The sequence below is a fragment of the Erinaceus europaeus genome, chromosome 1, assembly GCF_950295315.1.
Source record: "Erinaceus europaeus chromosome 1, mEriEur2.1, whole genome shotgun sequence".
NCBI lineage: Eukaryota > Metazoa > Chordata > Mammalia > Eulipotyphla > Erinaceidae > Erinaceus > Erinaceus europaeus.
The window spans coordinates 174,207,995-174,228,733 of record NC_080162.1 but is presented as its reverse complement, the minus strand read 5'-3'; the positions used below and the strand labels follow the sequence as shown (position 1 = coordinate 174,228,733).

The window sequence follows — 20,739 nt, the reverse complement described above, 5'->3', positions numbered from 1 at the left end:
TACTATTTAGCACTGACTTTTGGTGGTATAGGGAACTGAACCTGGAACCTCAGAGCTTCAGGCATGAAAATCTTTTGCATAACCATTGTTCTATCTGCCCAGCCCTAATTCTTTCTTTCTTAACACAAAGTTTTGAATAACCAGAATGTACCCTCAATGTGATATGTCACAATCTATATTCAGAATTCCTGCCCTACAAGTGCTCTTCTTTATTTTTGCTCTCAGTTCGTTCTCCATTCATTCTGAGAGTCCGTATCCACTCTTTGTTTTTCCTGGAATCCTCTCCCAGCCTGCCTCTGTCATCTGACCAATCCAATCTCTTCTCTCAGTAATCCAGCATCTCTATCCTCCGTCACCTTCTCACTGGTAGTCTGCACACACACAAGCCCCTACCTTGTGGGCTGGTGTCTTCTACTTCACCATCAGACAAGAGTCTAAAACAGAATTCTCACACACTTACCACCCGCTTATCATCCAAAAGCTCAGAGCCACTTCCTGATACCAGTGCATAGAATGACTCACACTATCCTAGTGGACCATCAAATGCCAGCCAATGGATATTTCTGAAGACCCTCTAACACCTTTATTCTGCCTTTTTATATCTTTGTGCCCTTGCACATGTTGAATCATCTTCATAAATTCCCTTTGTCACCCTTTTCCCTCACCACTTACAAGGATTCCTAGGGGCCAGGTGGTGGCACACCTGTTTGAGTGCACATGTTACAGTGCATAAGGACCCAGGTTCGATCCACTGTCCCCACCTGCAGGGGGGGAAGCTTTGCAAGTGGTGAAGCAGTGCTGCAGGTGTCTATCTGTCTCTCTCCCTCTCTCCCCCCTCCTCTCAATTTCTGTCTCTATCCAATAAATAAATAAATAAATGAATAAATTTTTTAAATTCCTACTTAGCCCTCAAGTCCAGGTTCAAAGCCGTTTGCTATGAAAACCCTTTTTCTGATGACTAAGAATTAGTTACTCACTTCCTCCTGGGTCATAATTACACAGTCCTTATAGAAGAAGATCATTAGAAGATCTAGTTGTGGCCTTGTTTCTCTGGCCTGCCATGTGAGTCGGTATCAGAGCATATTTGTTTCCATAGAAATAAAATGTCTCATGACCTTTTGTGTCCTGGACCCTCGTATCACCAGAGCTCTGGTTCACTAGGGAAAGACAGAAACAGGCCTGTCAATGCCCATGCTCAGTGGAGAAATAGCTATAGATGCCAGAACTCCTTCCTTTTGCTCCCCCAAAACAACCTTGATCCATACTCCCAGTGTGGGAGAAGTGATAGGATGATGACAAGAGGGCCCTGCACTCCAGCTCCATCAGCACCCAGAGAGACATAAGGAAAAGGAGAGGGACATGTGGAGGTAGCAACGATGTTATGAGTGGCTTAGAAGGGAAGAGAGGATTAAATCAGAAAAAGAAGGGGCAACTATGTATAAATGTGGACAGATAGTTGTAGAGAAGATGGTTGGCCCATGTCTACAATTTTAGGGGAACAGTGGTGGACTGCAGTGGGGAGAATGAAGATTCAGAACTCTGGTGGTGGGAATGGTGTGGATTCAAACCCCTGTCGACATGTAATTCTATAATATAAAAAGTAAAAGAAAAAAGAAATTAACGACCATGATTAGGCTCAAAATATTAAATCATTTGAAAAAAAAAGAAATAAAATGTCTTTTTTAGCTTTTTTACCTCTTTCTTATTTTTCTCTAACTCATCATCTGTCTGACTAATTCTGTTTTCTGCTTCTGTTAATCTGCTTTCCTTTCCCTCAGCTTCTTTCTTCAGTTCAGTTATAGTATTAGTCTGTTCTGCTCATTGGTCTTTTAGCTCAGCTATTTCAGCTTTCAGTTCTCTAATTACCTTGAGGTAGCTAGTATTTTCCTTGAGGATCTCATCTGTCGTTTCCCTAATTCTAGTAGCACCTTCCTCCATAATTGTCTTCATTTCTGTGATTATTAGGTTTACTACTGCCTGCATACTTTTCTTTAAAAATAATTATTTATTTATTTATTCCCTTTTGTTGCCCTTGTTTGATTATTGTCATCATTGTTGGATAGGAGAGAGAGAAATGCAAAGAGGAGGGGAAGACATAGAGGGGGAGAGAAAGTTATACACCTGCAGACCTGCTTCACCACTTGTGAAGCGACTCCCCTGCAGGTGGGGAGCTGGGGGCTCGAACCGGGATCTTTAAGCTGGTCCTTATGCTTTGTGACACCTGTGCTTAACCTGCTGCGCTACTGCCCAACTCCTTCCTTCATACCTTTCTTTCTTCTTCTTTTTTTTTTTTTTTTACTTATTTACTTATAAAAAGGACTGCATACTTTTCTTATCTATGGTTACTTTTGACTGATTTGGAGTTTCTTCTAGGCTCCTGTCCTGACTCATTGTGGTAGAAGCTTTATTTGCTCTTGATTTAACCATATTATTTTTATTGATGTGGTTTGTATTCTTCTGTTCTGTCATTCTTCAGTTGTTGTGTTTTGAGTATTAGCCACACTATACTAAAGAATTTTCACAAATGTAGTCACAAACCTCAGAAATTATAATAGCAACTGAAGCAAGAATTGATGAAGTTCAACCAATACCAGTGAGCCAAACACCTCCAGTCCAAGAAAAAATAGCAAACAAAATCAAAATAGAAAGAAAGAGAAAGGGAAAAAGGGGAAGCAAGAGTAGGCAATTATGCAAATCTACTATCCACTATAAATTCTAGGGATAGCAAGAGGAGACAGGAAAGTAGAAATACACACGCACAGACACACACACACAGAATTCACTCCAAGTCAGATTTCTTCCACAAAATAATTCACAAACGAGTGTCACTGAATTCAGAAAGCAAAAGAATGTAGGAAAGAAGAAGGAGAAGGAGAAGAGGAGCAGTGAAAGGAAAGAGTTGTGTTTTTTCTTTTCTGTTGTTGTTTTTTGAATTAGCTAGGAGGAGAGAAAAAGGAGGGTGGAGAGAAGAAGGAGAGAGAGGCAAGTTCCTCTCATCATGGATAGGACACCCAGTCACCTATCTATGTAAAAAGCAACAGCAGTTAATTTTGGTCAACCTGAAGAGGAGGGAAAAGGGACATGCATATATAATGATAGTAATAATAAAACAGAGTAAAAAACCCCTATCAGTCAGTCTGTAGCTTAGACCACTCCAGAGTGGCTGCACGCAGCCTGAGCAAAGACAACTAATTACAAGAAATAGCAAAAAAAAAAAAAAACAAACAAAAAAAACCTCTAGGTAGTCTTTCCCAGGGAGGACTGAGGCTCTTATTGGTCAGATATTCTGTCACTCAAATAGAGCTCCAGCCACTTAAAAAAAAAGAGAGAGAGAGAGAGAAGGAAAAGAAAAAGGAAAGGGCCTGGAATGACACCCCTGCTGAGCCAGGAATCTTGGTAAAAGAAAATAGCTCCATAGGAAGCCTGCTAGGAGCAGCTGGCCAGCCCCATGGGGCTAGTTGGGGGGGGGGGTGAGTTCAAAAATAGTAAAGCCAAAGATTTTTACTTTCTTTGTCCATTTGGCCTCTGTTTGCCAAGGACTCTTTTTTGATGTCACCCTGTCCACCCTTTCACGGATGTGCCAGATATCCTACCCTCTCCAGAGAATCCCAGATTATAAGCCACTTCTTTTTGGAGCTCAAGCCTGGTGTTCTTTCCAAGTTGCCATCTTGGCTCTGCCCCCCTCCAAATAAAATATCTTATTTGAATTGGGAACCATGAGTAAGCATCTGACAGAAATATCTAATATCCAATTTCAGAATCTGTACCTTTTCAACATCAGGTATACCCACAGAATGTTATTTTATTTTTACAAATAGTTGAGCCACTATCAGCCTGAAAGGAGTTTTAGAGACTACTCAGTGTCATTGGGCTAGGAAATAATGAAGCCCAAATTTTTAGGCCAAATGGAAGTTCAAGCCCATTAGTTTTCTTAGATGCAATTGCTTTTGATGCATACAGACAGAACCACTTTATTCTGGTGTGGGCAGATATATGTCTTAATACTCCCTTTCTTTTATTTATTTTTTTTGTTTATCATAGCACTGATCAGCTCTGGCTTAAGGTCATGAATCTGGGATCTCAGAGTTTTAGGTATAAAAGTATTTTTGCATAACTTTTGTGCTGTTCCCCCAATTCAGTACATTCTTCCATTGTGGCACCAAGCTGCTGTCTTGAATAATACTTTTGAAAAGCAAAGGGAGATTGTATGTAACTTTAAGGAGGTGTACTGTATTGCATAAGAGCATGCACTCTATATCCAAAAGTTGCAGACTTAAAACCCAGATTGTGGGGTGTAGATGGTAGAAGGTCTGGCTTCTGTAATTGCTTCCCCGCTGAACATGGGCGTTGACAGGTCGATCCATACTCACAGTCTGTCTCTCTCTTTTCTTAGTGGGGTGGGGCTTTTGGGAAGCGGGGCTCTAGGACACATTGGTGGGGTCGTCTGAGTCCATATTCCCAGAGGGATAAAGAATAGGAAAGCTCTCAGGGGAGGAGATGGGATAGTTCTGGCGGTGGGAATTGTGTGGAGTTGTACCCCTCTTATCCTATGGTTTTTGTCAGTGTTTTCTTTTTATAAATCAAAATTAAATAAAATACTAAAAAAAAAAAAATTCAGAATTCATGTACTCACTATTTCTAATGCCTCTTAAAATAATTCATTCTTTATTACCATCAACTTGATATCTACAGTTTACCCATTTCATTCTTCAAGCTATAAGGCTTAATCTATTGTAAATTTTAAATTTTGCAAATGGAAGTTATAAATTTAAAAAGTCAACACTGTTTATCAAGTTATTCGCAATGAAATAATTGGTTTTGCATTTTAAGTATTAAATATATTTTATTTTCCCCACTAAAAAAAAAAAAAAAAAACCCAGATTGGTCTGTGTCATAGTAACTTTCCCTGGGGAAATTATTGCTCCATTCCTTCACACCTGTTCCTTCAGTGGTAAAGCAGGAATGTTATGAGCAAAAGTGGGCTTTTGTAATGATTTTCAAAAATGAAACTTAAAAAGCTTTTAGAACAAAAGCAAGCATATAGAAATAACTCAACAAATGTTGGTACTGCTGTAACAGAAGAACTGAAAGGTGGCCCACTAAAACCCCAGCTGGAAAGCTAAACAATTGGAACATGGTAATAAGGGTGTGTCCCTACACATGCCAATTGTGTTTTATTTGGTTGAAAGGCAAATATCCATAACCGGGAATAAAGTGTCCTTAGACTTTTAAACTCACTGGTAAATAAGAGTTTAATTTTTTATCTTGGATTCCATGGCATCCTCTCAGAGACTTAAACGGAGTGAACCTCTGTGGCACTCTCTACATGCAGCAGAGTTTGAACGGGGAAGTGATCATTCAGTTTCTGTTTCCACATATATACAGTGAAAGTAATACCAGGCCTACCAGCTGGGACATTCAAAGACAAAAAGGAGATAACGCATAGACAAGTTAGCTAAGAGCCCACTCACAACAGTCAGGTGTTATCAGCATCATCACCCTCAGTTTTAATAAACTGCTTTACCAAGAGTGATATATACTGAACAGACAGCAACATAAGAGGTTGATCATCTCTTTGGGAAATGCCTCAGACGGGCAAAATGTTTACATTTTCCCTTTAAATATGTTCATCTAGATAACCAGTAACAAGCATTTCCCATTGATGGTCAGCACATTACCTTGCCCTTTCCAACAGCATGATGGTGGGGGAGTCTCTTGAGACCATCATGCCCAAGTTCAAGACACATTAAAAGCAAGTAACTAACTTTGATAGAACCATCATTAAAAAATGTATTTGTAAAAGCAATTACTAAACACTACACCCAGTAATACTGGGGAAAACACTTCTCTTCTGTGTGAGCATGTGTAAGAAGTAAAACGCCAACTTGGGTTTCTTCTTACAGATATTTTTTTATTGGGGAATTAGTATTTTATATTCGACAGTAAATACAATAGTTTATACATGCATAACATTTCCCAGTTTTCCATATAACAATACAACCCCCACCAGGTCCTCTGTCATCCTTCTTGGATCTGTATTCTCCCCACGCACCCCACCCACCCCAGAGTCTTTTAGTTTGGTGCAATACACCGATTCCAGTTCAGGTTCTACTTGTGTATTCTCTTCTGAACAGATCATATTTTCTATGATTATTATAAAACTAGAAGCATATGTAGAACATATACCCTAGTCTCCTTGTGAGTTCACTATCTAATTCATAGTCTTTTCCATCTAATCCCACTTGGTTCAATGCATGCTAGAGATCTTTCCAACTAATGTTTGTGCAACAAGACAGGTATCTGTGGAATATCACCACAAACACACTGAGTGCTAAGGTTACAAATGTAAAGAGCAAGCTGCTGTTCTAATGACATTTTATTTATAATCAAGTGAAGATCCCAACTGATCAAATAAAATATTGTTTCTATTCATCCAGCCCTACTAATTGCTTCATTAACTCCTCTTCCATACAATATCACACCCAACAAAGCTCAGAATGCACTTGGTAAAGTTTAATCCTACTAAGGAAATTCTCAATCCAAAATATTATCTAGGTCACATTTTATATGCTTTCTTTAAACTGACATTTACCTTTTCATGACTGTAACAACAAAATGCCATGCCTAGAAGTTGATGCCTGTAAAGTTAATAAGCCTCCTCGAAACCAATATTCTTAGTGCTTATTATAAAAGTATCTAAAGAGGGAGTCTGGCAGTAGAGCAGCAGGATAAGCTTACGTGGCACAAAGCACAAGGACAAAGTGCAAGGACTAGCGTAAGGATCCCGGTGCGAGCCCCTGGCTCCTCACCTGCAAGGGAGTCGATTCACAGGAGGTGAAGCAGGTCTGCAGGTGTTTATCTTTCTCTCCCTTTCTCTGTCTTTCCCTCCTCTCTCCATTTCTCTCTGTCCTATCCAACAACGATGACATCAATAACAACAACAACAACAACAAAAAGGGTCAACAAAAGGGAAAATAAATGAATTTTTAAAAAGTATCTAAAGAGAGAAAACATAAAAACAGAGAAGGAAGTGTAGAAAACTGCTAAGAACCATATTAAGTTACTAAAGAAAACAAAGTAAAAGTCACTAAGAGGGCCAGGGAAACAGCTCTGTGTTAACCCACAGGATTTGCATGCCTGAGGCTCCAAAGGACCCAGGTTTAACCCCCGGCACTGACAAAATGCCAGAGCTGAGCAGTGCTCTAGTCTTGCTCTCTCTCTCTTCTTCTTCCTCTCTTATAAAAATAAATAAATAATTGTTTTAAATGTCACCTACAGAATAGTTATAATGCTGTATTTTATTTGTAAAAATAACACAGAATAATCTGACATAACCAAAATGGAAATTCTAAAAAAAAAATTGAATAAACATCTCCAATGAAACACAGATATTTAAAATGAAGAAGTGGGGGGGGGAGAAAATCCCAACACACATTAAGATCCCAAATAGAAAACATGAGTAAGTAGCAAGCAATCCTAAGAGGACTACAAATGACTGTCAGTCATCTATAAACTATGTAGTACATGAACAACAATTCTAAATGGAAAAGGTAGATTTTTTTTCCACACTGATAAAAGTCATAATTCTTTTTTAATTAATTAATTAATTCGTTCACTCATTCATTTTTTTGTTGTCATGAGAATTTCACCACTACAGTTTGACTTTTTCAGATAGAAAGAGACAGAGGTAGAGAAACAGAGAGAAAAGATATCACGGCACCACATTTTCTCCCAGTGAGGTAGGGGTCAGGTTTGAGCCTGGGCAGTGTGAATGGCAACAGCTTCCCAATCAAGTGATTAAAATTAATAAGTGCATAAATGCGGCACCCCAACACGATCACCAGGGAGCCTGACAGGGTCATCTCCTCTGGACCTGTGTTCAGACTTCAAGGAAGCTGGGCAGAAAGGGTAAGAATGGGACGACGCATTCTCCCCGTTATTGCTACAAATAATTATACTGTCACAACTGATTAATAATGCTTTGGCAGTGCCTGGTGGGAATGGAGAGTCAGAAGCACCCCCTCTCCCTTACACAGGGGCTTATTTGAAAGTTACATTATGAAAGTGGGGAAGGTGGGTCAGCATAGACGGAAAAAGAAGTCGTGTTATGACCTGCCCCTCAAAGAAAGAATGCAGAGATTGAGGCCTACCTGGTATAAGTTGACGTATTGAAACAAAGAAAGACTAATAGTTAAACTGTACCAGACCTAGATGAGCAGTGGTCCACGACTAGGCAAAGATCCATATTCCCCCCATAGAAGATTAATGATAGAAAGAGCCCTCCGCAAAAGTCAAAAACAATTCTGGGTATGACCTCCCCTGAGAACAGAGCGATACTAAGCATTATACCATTCTTTACAGTTATTGAAGAGTAACATGTAGCCTGCCAAAGCCACAAGACTATGATGCTTATTGCTACTTCCTTATGAGCTGGTTGTTTAGGCAACCTGAATGTAACCTGAAAAAAGTATAAAAGCTAATGCAGTTTCACTATTAAAATGAGTCCAGATTCACCCTCCAATAGAGTGTGGTGTCTATCTGTTCTCCCTCGCGCCGACTCCTGACCCACTGGGGAGGTTGCCTTCGAGACCCCTGACCCTCCTGCTGCTCATCCACTGTGGTGGTCCGCGGCACATAAATAATAATTTCAAAGAAAAAAAAAAGCCTAGAGTAGCAAGTATTCCCAAAGATGCAGAGAAATAATGGTGGGAACAGAAAACAGCGCTGCTACTCAGTCACCATGAAGGACAGTTATGAAGGTTCCTTAGGAAATTGGAAACAGCACTATCATATGGATCATCAATCCTACTTTCCTGTAGAGTTATATACCTAAAAGAAGTGAAACCAGGGTGCTGGGTGGTAGCACAGTGGGTTAAACGCACATGGCGCAAAGTACAAGGGCCAGCATAAGGATCCTGGTTCGAGCCCCAAGCTCCCCACATGCAGGGGCATCACTTCACAGGCAGTGAAGCAGGTCTGCTGGTGTCTATCTTTCTCTCCCCTTCTCTATCTTCCCCTCCTCTCTCCATTTCTCTCTGTCCTACCCAACAACAATGACAGCAATAACAACAATAATAACAACAACAACGATAAACAAGGGCAACAAAAGAGAAAAAATAGCCTCCAGGAGCAGTGGATTGATAGTGCAGGCACCGAGCCCCAGCAATAACCCTGGAGGCAAAAAAAAAAAAAAAGTGAAACCAAGATCTATTAAGAGCTATATATATATATATATACACAGTCTGCTTATAACCACCAACAGGTGGAAGCAATCTAAATAGCCCTTACATTTCACCACAGAAGAGTTCCAGAAGACCAAGAAACACATGAAAAAATGCTTCAAGTCTTTGACTGTCAGAGAAATGCAAATAAAGACAATAATGAGATACCACTTCACTCCTGTGAGAATGTCATACATCAGAAAAAGTAGTAGCAACAAATGCTGGAGAGGTTGTGGGGTCAAAGGAATCCTCTGCACTGCTGGTGGGAATGTCAATTGGTCCAACCTCTGTGGAGAACAGTCTGGAGAACTCTCAGAAGGCTAGAAATGGACCTACCCTATGATCCTGCAATTCCTCTTCTGAGGATATATCCTAAGGAACCCAACACACCCATCCAAAAAGATCTGTGTACACATAATGTTCTTGGCAGCACAATTTGTAATAGCCAAAACCTGGAAGCAACCCAGGTGTCCAAGAACAGATGAGTGGCTGAGCAAGTTGTGGTGTATATACACAATGGAATACTACTCAGCTATAAAAAATGGTGACTTCACCAGTTTCAGCCCATCTTGGATGGAGCTTGAAAAAATCACGTTATGCAAAATAAGTCAGAAACAGAAGGATGGATATGGGATGATCTCACTCTCAGGCAGAAGTTGAAAAACAAGATTAGAAGAGAAAACACAAGTAGAACCTGAATGGGAATTGGAGTATTGCACCAAAGTAAAAGACTCTGGGGTGGGTGGGTGGCGGGGAGAATACAGGTCTAAGAAGGATGACAGAGGACCTAAAGGTGGTTGTACTGTTATATGGGAAACTGGGAAATGTTATGCATGTACAAACTATTGTATTTACTGTCGGATGTAAAACATTAATTCCCCAATAAAGAAATTAAAAAAAGAAAGAGAGAGAGAGACAGCTCATGAGCTGTATACCTGAGCCTCCCAGACATGTGTCAGATAGGTGCTCTGGCTTCTCCTGAAACTATCTCATGTAAAAGAAAATCTTTAAGAAGATTTTTTTTTAGAAACACAAATTCATTTTGTTTACATCTTTGTGTTTATCAACAGATTGACTGACTAGATATCTCTTGTCTGATCTGTTCTAACGGGGCTGAAGGGCACCCTTGAGCTAATGTCATTTCAATATACTTATTATCCAGGCTGAAGGTCAGGTTTAAGGTCTCCATCCACAGGACCCAATCCAGGTTCAATCCTTGGCACCACCTTACACCATGGTTTGGATAAAAAAAAAAAATAATAATAATAATAATAATAATAATAATAATAATGAAAAGCATTTCATAAATAAATAAATAAATATGCCTTACAATAAGCATGTGACATATACATGCAATGGAATATCATGCAGCCTTCAAGAAGAAAGTCCTGTGATATACAGTATGAATGAACCTTAAGTTATGGTAAGTGAAATAAGTCAATCATAAGATAAAAAGACTGCATGTTTCTACCTATAAGAGACAATGCAGTCAAATTCACAGATAAAGTAAATTACTGGTTATGGAGGGGGGGGTGTAAAATTGTTGTTCGATGAATAATTTTAGTCATATAAAATAGAAAAATTCTAGAGATCAGTTATACAGGTCCAGGTACTGAGTTCCCAGAAAAGTCACGACGTATTTTTTTTTCTGTTTTTCCATGTAAACGTGTCACAACTTTTATGACAACACAATAGTTAGCACAATAATTACCTTAAAGACTTGTATTTAAGGTAACTATTGTGCTAACTATTGTTAGCCTCATACTTAGTATCAAAATAAACTCCAGATGGATGATAGGCTTAAGTGTAAAATAAATAAATAAATAAAACCATAAACTTTAAGTGAGGAGGGCATTTCTAGGAATGACTCAAAATCTGAACGCCAGAAATAAAAATAGCCATGATTAGTATTTCTGCTTGGAAAGAAATCACTATACAATAAAGGAACGACTTACTATGGGAAGATAGATTTAAGCAATTCATATTATGGACAGGACAGAATTACATTCTCCAAATAAAACAAGGAGGAGGAGGAGAAGAAAACCTGGCCAAGCATATGATCAAGTATTTTTTTAAAAGTATATATTATACATAGAAAAAGAAGAGCAGCCAGCTCCATATTAATAAAACTGCATAATAAAGCACAATCCTGAGAACTCCTATTTCCCCACCAGATAAGCAAAGATGCAGAAGCATGGCAGCACCCTGGCTGCATGACGTAGGGAAGCCACTGCGCACAAATGGATGGCAGAGTATAGCTGGCACCAATTTTGCAGAACAGCATTTAGCACTATCCAAAGTGAACAGTCATATTCTTCTAAGACATGTTCCTACAGACATGTTGGCACATTTATGAAACACTTGCATGCAAATGTTTTTGCTGCAGCTTGATTTTAATAGCAAAATATGGGAGGAAACCTAAATGTGGCTGGAGAAAAAGGAAAAAATCACTATTTACTATGGTATATAACCTGGAACATTTTCATTATAAATGAAGTCTCTTGGGCCTGAAAAAAAGATTTCACTTGGAGAGAGGAAGACCCAGACTTAACCCAGTCCCCAACATAATAGAGGAAACTTGGTCGATGGTCGGTGGTGGTGGTGGTGGTGGTGGTGGTGGTGGTGGTGGTGGTGGTGGTGGTGGTGGTGTGTGTGAATATTAACCCAGTGTAATGAAGCTCCAATGAGGAAAGAAAAAAAAATATCTTTATATAGCATTATGCTAAATAATCTCTAGAAAACACTGTATATGGGGGTCGGGCGATAGCACAGCGAGTTAAGCACATGTGGCATGAAGCGCAAGGATAGGTGAAAGGATCTCGGTTTGAGCCCTTGGCTCCCCATCTGCAGGTTGGTCGCTTCAGAAGTGGTGAAGCAGGTATGCAGGTGTCTATCTTTCTCTTCCCCTCCTCTCTTGGTTTCTCTCTGCCTATCCAACAATGACAGCAATGACGACAACAACAATAATAATAACAACAACAATAAACAGCAAGAGCAACAAAAAGGAAAAAAACAGCCTCCAGGAGCAGTGGATTCTAGTGCAGGCACTGAGCCCAGCAATAACCCTGGAGACAAAAAATAAAAAAAAAAAAAAAATACTGTATACAACGAAAGAGGAAAAGTACTGAGCAATCTGCTCTACATACAGTTACAGGTCTACCCAGCAATATATTTTTAAATCTGCATGTATAACATAAATACAGAAGCTTTCTGGATGGGAGGAAAATAAGTTGGTATCTGTGGTTAATTTGGCACCCAAGAGAAATTATACTCCAAGCAACAGGAATGGAGAGAAAGATTTACATTGTACAACTTTGACTTTTGTATCTCTGTGCACTCACAATCTAGTAACACTGTAAAATCATCTTAGGGAAGTGTATTTTTTTTTAAATAAACTGAGTTTTCTTTAAAGCATATGTTATAAAAACAAAACATTCACTTAGTAACAACAAATGTTGGAGAGGTTGCTGGGGGAAAGAAACCCTTTTGCACTGCTGGTGGGAATGTAAATTGGTTCAACCCCTAGGGTGAGCAGTCTGGAGAACTCTCAGAAGGGTAGAAGTGGACCTACCCTATGACCCAGAAATTCCTCTCTTGGAGATATATCCTAAGGAACCAAACACACTCATCCAGAGAGATCTGTATGTACCTATGTCTGTAGCAGCACAACTTGTAATAGCCAAAACTTGGAAGCAACCTTGATGTCCAGCAGATTGAGCAGCTAAGTAAATTGTGATATATATACACAACGGAATACTACTCAGCAATTAAGAATGACGAGTTTGCATTCTTCACCTCATCCTGGATGGAGCTTGAAGGAATCATGTGCAGTGAGTAAGTCAGAAAGAGAAGACTGAATATGGGGTGATCTCACTCATGGTCAGAAGTTGAGAAATAAGAACAGAAAGGAGAAACAAAGTAGAACTTAGACTGGATTTGGTGTATTGCACCAACTAAAGGACTCTGGGAAGGGAGCAGGGCTTTCAAGCCCTGGTTAATGATGGTGGAGGAGGACCTAGGCTGAGGGTGAGTGTTCTGCAGAAAACTGAAAAAAAAGTACCCATGTAGCAACAACTGTATTTACTGTAAACCATTACCCCCCCCCCGTAAAGAAAAAAGTAAATAAAATCAAGCATTCACTAAGAAATTATTTTGTGGTTTACAAGGAGAAATATATGGGTGGGCATAAATCAATATATTAATAGTGATTTCTCAGAGTAGAGTTATAGATGATTTTATTTTCTTTTTCTCCACCTACCTTTTCTGGTCTTTCCTAAATAAACAACCTTCTAGTCTTTCTTAACTCATGCATGACTTAAATGATTTTTAAATTCTACATTCTTGTCTTAAGTGCCATTAAACAGTTAAGATGCTTTGGACATTTTTTCTAATAAAACATATTGCTAAAATTGTGAATTCTGTACAACTGTTACCCACCCTGTTGGAATAAAAATTGGAAGAATCTCACAAGAAAGATTTTACAAGTCAACAATAAAAGCAGAAATGATCAAAGAAAACAAATAAACAGTGCTTCAGAGGCCACATAGCCTCTTCAGCTGAATATGGGCCCCAGATCACATCAAACCAATGGAGTTTACAGTCAACAATATTTATACCCCTTTTCCATATTAGGGAGCTACTCTCTTCCCTGATCCAGCTTTCTGGTACTTTTCCAGCCATGACATCATCTCCCCAGACAATAACTTGGATCCACCTGCATATCAGATTTCAGGTTCAGGGGAAAAAAAAAAAACCTATTATTATCACAGGACCTTTGGAATATAACTAAAATATGCCTACTAGCTATTTACAAAATGGAGACCTCCTCCCCAACTCTTCATCTGCACTTTATCAGCCTTTAGGTTCATATTTAGTCAACAACTTGTTTGGCTTTATATGTTAACTCTCTTTTCATCCACCAGGTTCCATATGCTAGCATGATGCCAACCAGACTTCCCTGGACAGACAAACCCACCAATGTGTCCTGGAGCTCTGATTCCCCAGAACCCCACCCCACTAGGGAAAGAGAGAGGCAGGCTGGGAGTATGAATCAACCTGTAATGCCCATGTTCAGCAGGGAAGCAATTACAGAAGCCAGACCTTCCACCTTCTGCATCCCACAATGACCCTGGGTCCATACTCCCAGAGGGATAAAGAATAGGAAAGCTATCAGGGGAGGGGATGGGATACAGAGTTCTTATGGTGGGAACTGTATGGAGCCGTACCACTCTTATCTTATGGTTTTGTCAATGTTTCCTTTTTATAAATAATAAATAAATAAATAAAAAGAAAGAAAGAAAGAAAATAAAACACTTGGCCAAGAACAAAAGGATCAGCAGCACAGAAACTCAGAGGTTGTTGGTATTCTTTTTTTTTTTAATTTGAGCTGAGTATATTTGTTCTTATTGTATGCATACATTATTCTGTTTTAAAACCTTGCTGAAAGATAACAACCCTGCCTACCACTTAACTTTTCCCCTAGGGACTATGCAGGCTGCTGCATAAAAATAAATGCAGGAAGTATATGAGCGCAAACAAAGACAAGAGCACCATATGGAAAGCAAAACTTGACCAGACACTAGAACCTGAGTAAGCGACCTCTAAATAACCCATTACCGATATGTAGTTTTTACTCTGAAGTCTATTTTTTAATAAGAAACCATTAGCATTTTTGTTATGTCTAAGGTATAATTATAACACTGAAATTATGGTGATATGTGGACAATTTCTTGCAGCCCTCCCCCACACATACACACACACAAAAAAAAATAAAAATAAACACGTGTGTGTGTGTGTGTGTGTGTGTGTGTGCATTCCAGCAGCTTTCTTCTCGCCCCCTCTTAATTAACAAAGTTTCGGTAGCAACATTTTTTTTTAATCCAAACAGATAAATTGCCTAATAGCTAGGTGACTGTCACTTCAATATAACGGTGCTAAACAACAGATTACCACTAACATATGAGAGTACTAGGAATATAAATATTTATTCAGCCCCATGGAGGATAGGCAGGAGGTTTTTTACACACTGTATGGTCCATTTAGCAGGTTGCACTACACTTTCAAAGGAAATACCAAACACATTAAATGTACGGTGCTGAGCTTAACCATTAGAAGCATCAGAGAGTCACTAAGTGGTATGAGGACTGTCTTAAGCCATTAGATACTGACTAAGCTTTCAACACAAGCAGAGTAGTTTTGTTCAAAGTCTGGTTATAGGAGAAGGTGGAGAGAAACAAGATTTCTGGGCTTTATATTAAAGAGCAGAATACATGATTAAACATTTAAAAGTGGGCAGGGGAGAAGCATAATGGTTATGCAAACAGACTCTCATTCCTGAGGCTCCTAAGTCCCAGGTTCAATCCCCCACACCATCAGAAGCCAGAGCTGAGCAGTGCTCTGGTGTTTCTCTCTGTGTGTCTCTCTCTGCATCTCTCTCAAAAATAAAAAAAATTAACTAAAAAATAAATTAAAATTAAAAAGTTTCACCTTGTACAACTTTATAACACAGTTAAATAAAGTAGGCAGAGGATAGAGTTGAACAATTTTATATGGAAAAGGAGTTCAACAGATAAATGCATTTATACAAAAAAGCATAATTTCGCATCTAGATTTGCAAGGAAAAATATAACAAGCTCCATGCATGTAAACAACAAAGTTAAATCCTAAGGTTTTCTGATTTGATGTGGAGAACTTAACAAAAATCATAGTCATAAGAGATAACCACAGGAAACCAGACGGTGGCACACTGATTAAGTGAAGGATTACTGTGCACAAGGACCAGGGTTCAAATTCTCATCCCCACTGGCACCGGGAAAGCTTCAGGGTCATGAGAAGTGAAGCAGGTATCTCTTTCTCTCTCTCTCCCCCTTTCCTCTCAGTTTTTCTCTGTTCTATCAAATAAAATAAATAGTAAAAGTTTTTTAACAGAGAGAGAACCAGAGTTCTTACAAACTTTATTTTAGTCAACATGACTTGCTAGTGAACATGCAGGTTTACAACGGAAAGTTCCTCCTTTCTCACTTTATGTTGGTATGCATGAGACCCCTTCTGTTTCATTTGGTTTAAATCCCCCCTGCTTAACACTATTCTATTTACATAACCACTTCATTCTATTTACATAACCACTGTTAACAAGTTCCACCCTCCCTCCAGGGCATTTGTGGTTCAGTGATAGGATTCTCGCCTAATCTGCCCCCTCTTTGTCACACTCTGATTTTCACCAGTCACTTTTCTCTCCACCCTCTCTATGTCACATCCTGTTTCCACCCTACTTCGCAAGTATATATAAAGACAGCATTGTGAGTTTTACGGTACCTTTAGTTTAGCTTAGCTCGGCTTAGATTGTGCTGCGTCCTGCATGAATAAAGAGATACTGCCTACAGCTCAACCATGAATCCCTGGTCGTCTGTTACCCACCCATGAAGCCAGCCCGGCGAAAACAACATAACCCGTCGAAAACAACAACTTTAGACCAGGAATCACCTTGTAGTTTCAAACAATAGGAAGCATCTACGCTTATAGATCAAAGACCAAGGCTGCACTTAGCCTCCAAGTCGAACATATCCTAACCAGAAATACTCTCTGCCTAACCACAGGGTTCTGCTTCTTGAAAAATAGAGAGGAGGGGAGGAAAGGAACAGAAGGAGGAAGCAAAAATCCAACCTGGAAAGATATCAGAGGTGCCCACAGATGGAGAAGGCTCTTAGTCACTTTGCCCTTTCATCTCAGGCAATCAACACACATTTCTGAGAACATACTATGGGGACATAAACACAGAAAAGGGAAAAGAAATTAAGAGATGGAACCAAAAGTGGAAGGAATGGCCACATGGCTTTTAACACAGTAAAACTGGGCCAGCTGACCTTCCCAGGGCAAGTGGCTCATTTTTCACTGTGAGCAGAATCCCCAGACTCTTCACATTAAGAGGATGGATTTCACTTACCCTCTAGGAAAGACAATCAAAAGCAAGAACTAACAAGATTAACAAATACTTTGACCTAGGAAAATAACTCCAGATTGGAGATTCCACTTACAGCCTAAAGAATTTTTAAAGCACATACAAAGCAGAAACCAGTCATAGCAAGCTAAGGCTGTGATTCTTACCAGGCAAATTAGAATACAAAAATCTAATAAAAACCTGTCACTGCATTCACCTAAATCGAGCACAGCAATTAATCTAGCCTGACATATGCCAAGCAATTATTCTAAAAACATCATGTTAAATATGATAACGTGAGACATTTACAAATATCCATGTTCATATGTTTGACAATTCTATCACTCCCATTAAAATGCAGACAGAATGAAGCTTATTTATGGTCTCCAGATCTTCTCCTAACAGTACCTTTAAGTCTGATGAATTTCTTGACTAAAAACATTTATGTCTGCTGTACCCAAACCACCATTTTACCCAACTATGAACAAAAATGAAGTCTATGATTTTAACCTCAAGAACTTTAAGATTTAGACAGTATGTGAGAATGTTTATATGTGTAAAATACATATTGAATATTTTACCGGTATTTATAATATAAGCACTCATATGTTAAGCATGGGGTTAAGTTCAGGAGTAGGAAGAAAGGGAAGGCTGGAAGGCTCCACAGTTTTTTCTTACAGTGCATCAAGGCAAAATAGTTTATATGAAAGATGGCTTTATATACATAAAAACACATAAGCATGAATGCTCTCAGCAAAAAGAAAGAGAAACAGACAGACTTGGGTTAGAACTCAATACAGAAGCAATTCCTAATCCCTAGTTCTATAAGTATCTTAACATAACTGGGTTTTTATTTTACCATTTACATATTCTTTTCTAAAGAATGTATTACAATTACTGGATTATTATCAGCAAAGATCTCTAGGATGCATTAATATTTAAATCAGAAAGCCATGCCCTACAATTACATTTCACATCTCTTGAAAACAACCATAGTGGAAGTAAAATTCACCTAAGGTACTATTTCCACAAAATAAATATATCCACACCTAAAACAAGACTAAAGATGTTTTGGGGTTGGTTTCACCTTACTGGGTAAAAGATAGCCTTTAGCAGGAAACCTTCCACCCCAACCCCCACCCACCTAAATAAACCCATAGACCCCACCACGCAGTTGGGGGAAGGCTTACCATGTGAAATCTGCGACCAAAACCATTGCCATAGGACCAAATATTACCCAGTATCATCAACCACGTTAACTAGAAGAGGGCAGAAAAGTCATGGGGGGGAGGGTACAGGGGGGGGAGAGAAGGAAAAGTGTCCATCTTAAGGGGCGAAACCATCCAGTTCCTCAGTTTCCATCAGTCATTGGGACTAGCAAGCAGGACAGTTGACCCTTCTAATACCCAAAGCGCATCACAATTCGCAACTAGGTTTCTGTCTGTGTCACACACACACACACACACACACACACACACACACACACACACACACCTCAGTCTCTCCTCCCTCCCCCCCCCCCTCTCTCTCTCCTCCATCTGCCAGCTCCAGCCACCAGAGCCTCCAGCAGGGCAGCCCCAGGGAGCCAGATCCAAATCCGGGAAATGCAACTTGCTGCGCGAGCGCCGGAGGTTCTGCACCTGCTGTGCAGGCGGCCAGTGACGCTCCGCACCTGCTCCGCGCCGGGCCGCGCTCTGTCCAGCTGCCCGACCCCTTCTCCGAATCAGAACTACCGCGTGCGCCCCTGCGCCCCTGCGCCCCTGCGCCCCTGCGCCCCATCCCAGGGCTGCTCCGCGGGCGCTGCCCGCTCCCTCACCTTGCTCGCTGCGGTCCATGGCTCCAGTCCTCGGTATCTCTGCTGTCCGCAGCCTGTTCCTGCTCCGATCGCCCGCCCACCACCGCGCCGCGCCGCGCCGCGCCGCGCTCCTCCTCGCCTCCGCCCGCGAAGTCCCCTCCCCCGGAGGCGTCGGGCGCGGCGTAGCCACCAGCCTGCGGCTGGGAGCGCTTTCCCGGGGCGTCACCCAACCACCTGACCCGGTCGACCTGTGCGCTCCGCCACGTCGGCGCAGGCGGGCGGCGCCCCAGCAGCGGGGCAGGGCGAGACGTCCTGGGCACCCGCAGGAAACCTGCGGCGAGGAGAGAGCGGGGACTGCAAGGACATGGACGCCACCATGGAAGCTGCTGGGGGACCGAGATGGCGTTTGCATTTTCCACATTCACATTATTTCTAATACCAAAAGTTGCCCCCCCCCCCAGCATTGAAGGGGCCCTTTCTCCGCCTCCAGGAGCACCTGTTCTTCTGGACTTGAGTAGAAAAGCGGAAAGTTTATTTAGAAATGTCAATGAACATTATAATCTTCATATTCTTCTATCACAAAAATACCTTATTTCTAGTTTATTGATCTAGAAGCCGAGAGAATTACATATAGTCTCTTGAAAAATTATGCCCTGTTGTCTTTTCACAGGAATTTTGGGTGACAAATTGGGAAGATTCATGTAAAATGAATGAAATTGTTTTGAGGGCAAGATTGAGGAGAGCACTGAAGTGAAATACTTAACGATTACGTGATTTTAATTAACCAAAGGGTAAATTAAAACAAGGTTCTTTAGAAAATGCGTTAACAGTATTAGGTTCCTGTAATAAAACTTTCAGTGACTACCACAACCATCTATTTTGTTTCTTTCTTTCTTTCTTTCTTTTGTTTTGTTGCCTCCAGGGTTATCTCTGGATAACCTTGCACCATGAAGTGTCTGTACCATGAAGACACTGTTCCTGGAGGCCATTTTTCCCATTTTTGTTTCCATTGTTATTGTTATTATTGCTATTTCTATTATTGGACAGGACAGAAAGAAATCCAGAGAGAAAGGAAAGACGGGGAGAGCAAAACACCTGCAAACCGGCTTCACTGCCTGTCTACCCCCCCCCCCATGCAGGTGGGGAGCCGGGGGGGTTGAACCGGGATCCTTAGTTTGGTCCTTGAGCTTTGCACCGTGTGCGCTTAATCCACTAAGCTACCGCTCAGCCCTCACAACCATCCATTTTCAAGGCGCTTTGCATTTATTTAGTTATCTGCCATGAAGTCTCTTTGTACCCTTACACAGTGGCATCTCAATTTTATATGTCAGGTGACTACAAAATTGAGGCAACTCTTTTTTCGTCCTGTGTGGAGATTTGGACCTTTTCTTTACCTCCGCGTGTTACATAGTAGTTTACATTCGCTAGGCTTTTTATCAATGTTTTAAAACTATCCATAGTTACCTGAAGCACTTCCATATTTTGTAGCTCTGTTGAGTTTTATTTAAAGCGGTCGTCCTTTCTGCTTGCATCTCCAAATGTCTTCTCTCTGAAGCTCTTTCTGTTTACACTAACCGGATGAGATCTCTCCTCAGATTCCTCCTACCTAAACTGCACTTGGCTGTGCTTTTGTTATACTCACCCTGGGCTCTCATTTCTCTGGCTAACTTGCTACAGCTATAGGTTTACTTTTCACAACTATTAGGTTACAACTTTTAAACTCCAGGAGGGCAGGAGTGGGGTTTGGATGTGGAGAACAGGTTAAACTCCATGGATGATAGACCTAT

At 40.4% G+C, this 20,739-nt stretch overlaps 1 protein-coding gene across 1 annotated transcript in view; it reads right to left on the bottom strand.

Annotated features, from left to right (window-relative positions):
• Window positions 1-19,346, bottom strand: part of TPD52 (tumor protein D52) — a 229,497-nt gene extending 210,151 nt beyond the window's left edge. The window contains exon 1 of the mRNA XM_060199690.1: window positions 18,974-19,346. Within this exon, the coding sequence (XP_060055673.1) occupies window positions 18,974-18,992 (19 nt within the window). The 5' untranslated portion in view covers window positions 18,993-19,346. The remainder of the gene's footprint in view (window positions 1-18,973) is intronic.
• Window positions 19,347-20,739: the final 1,393 nt, after the last annotated feature.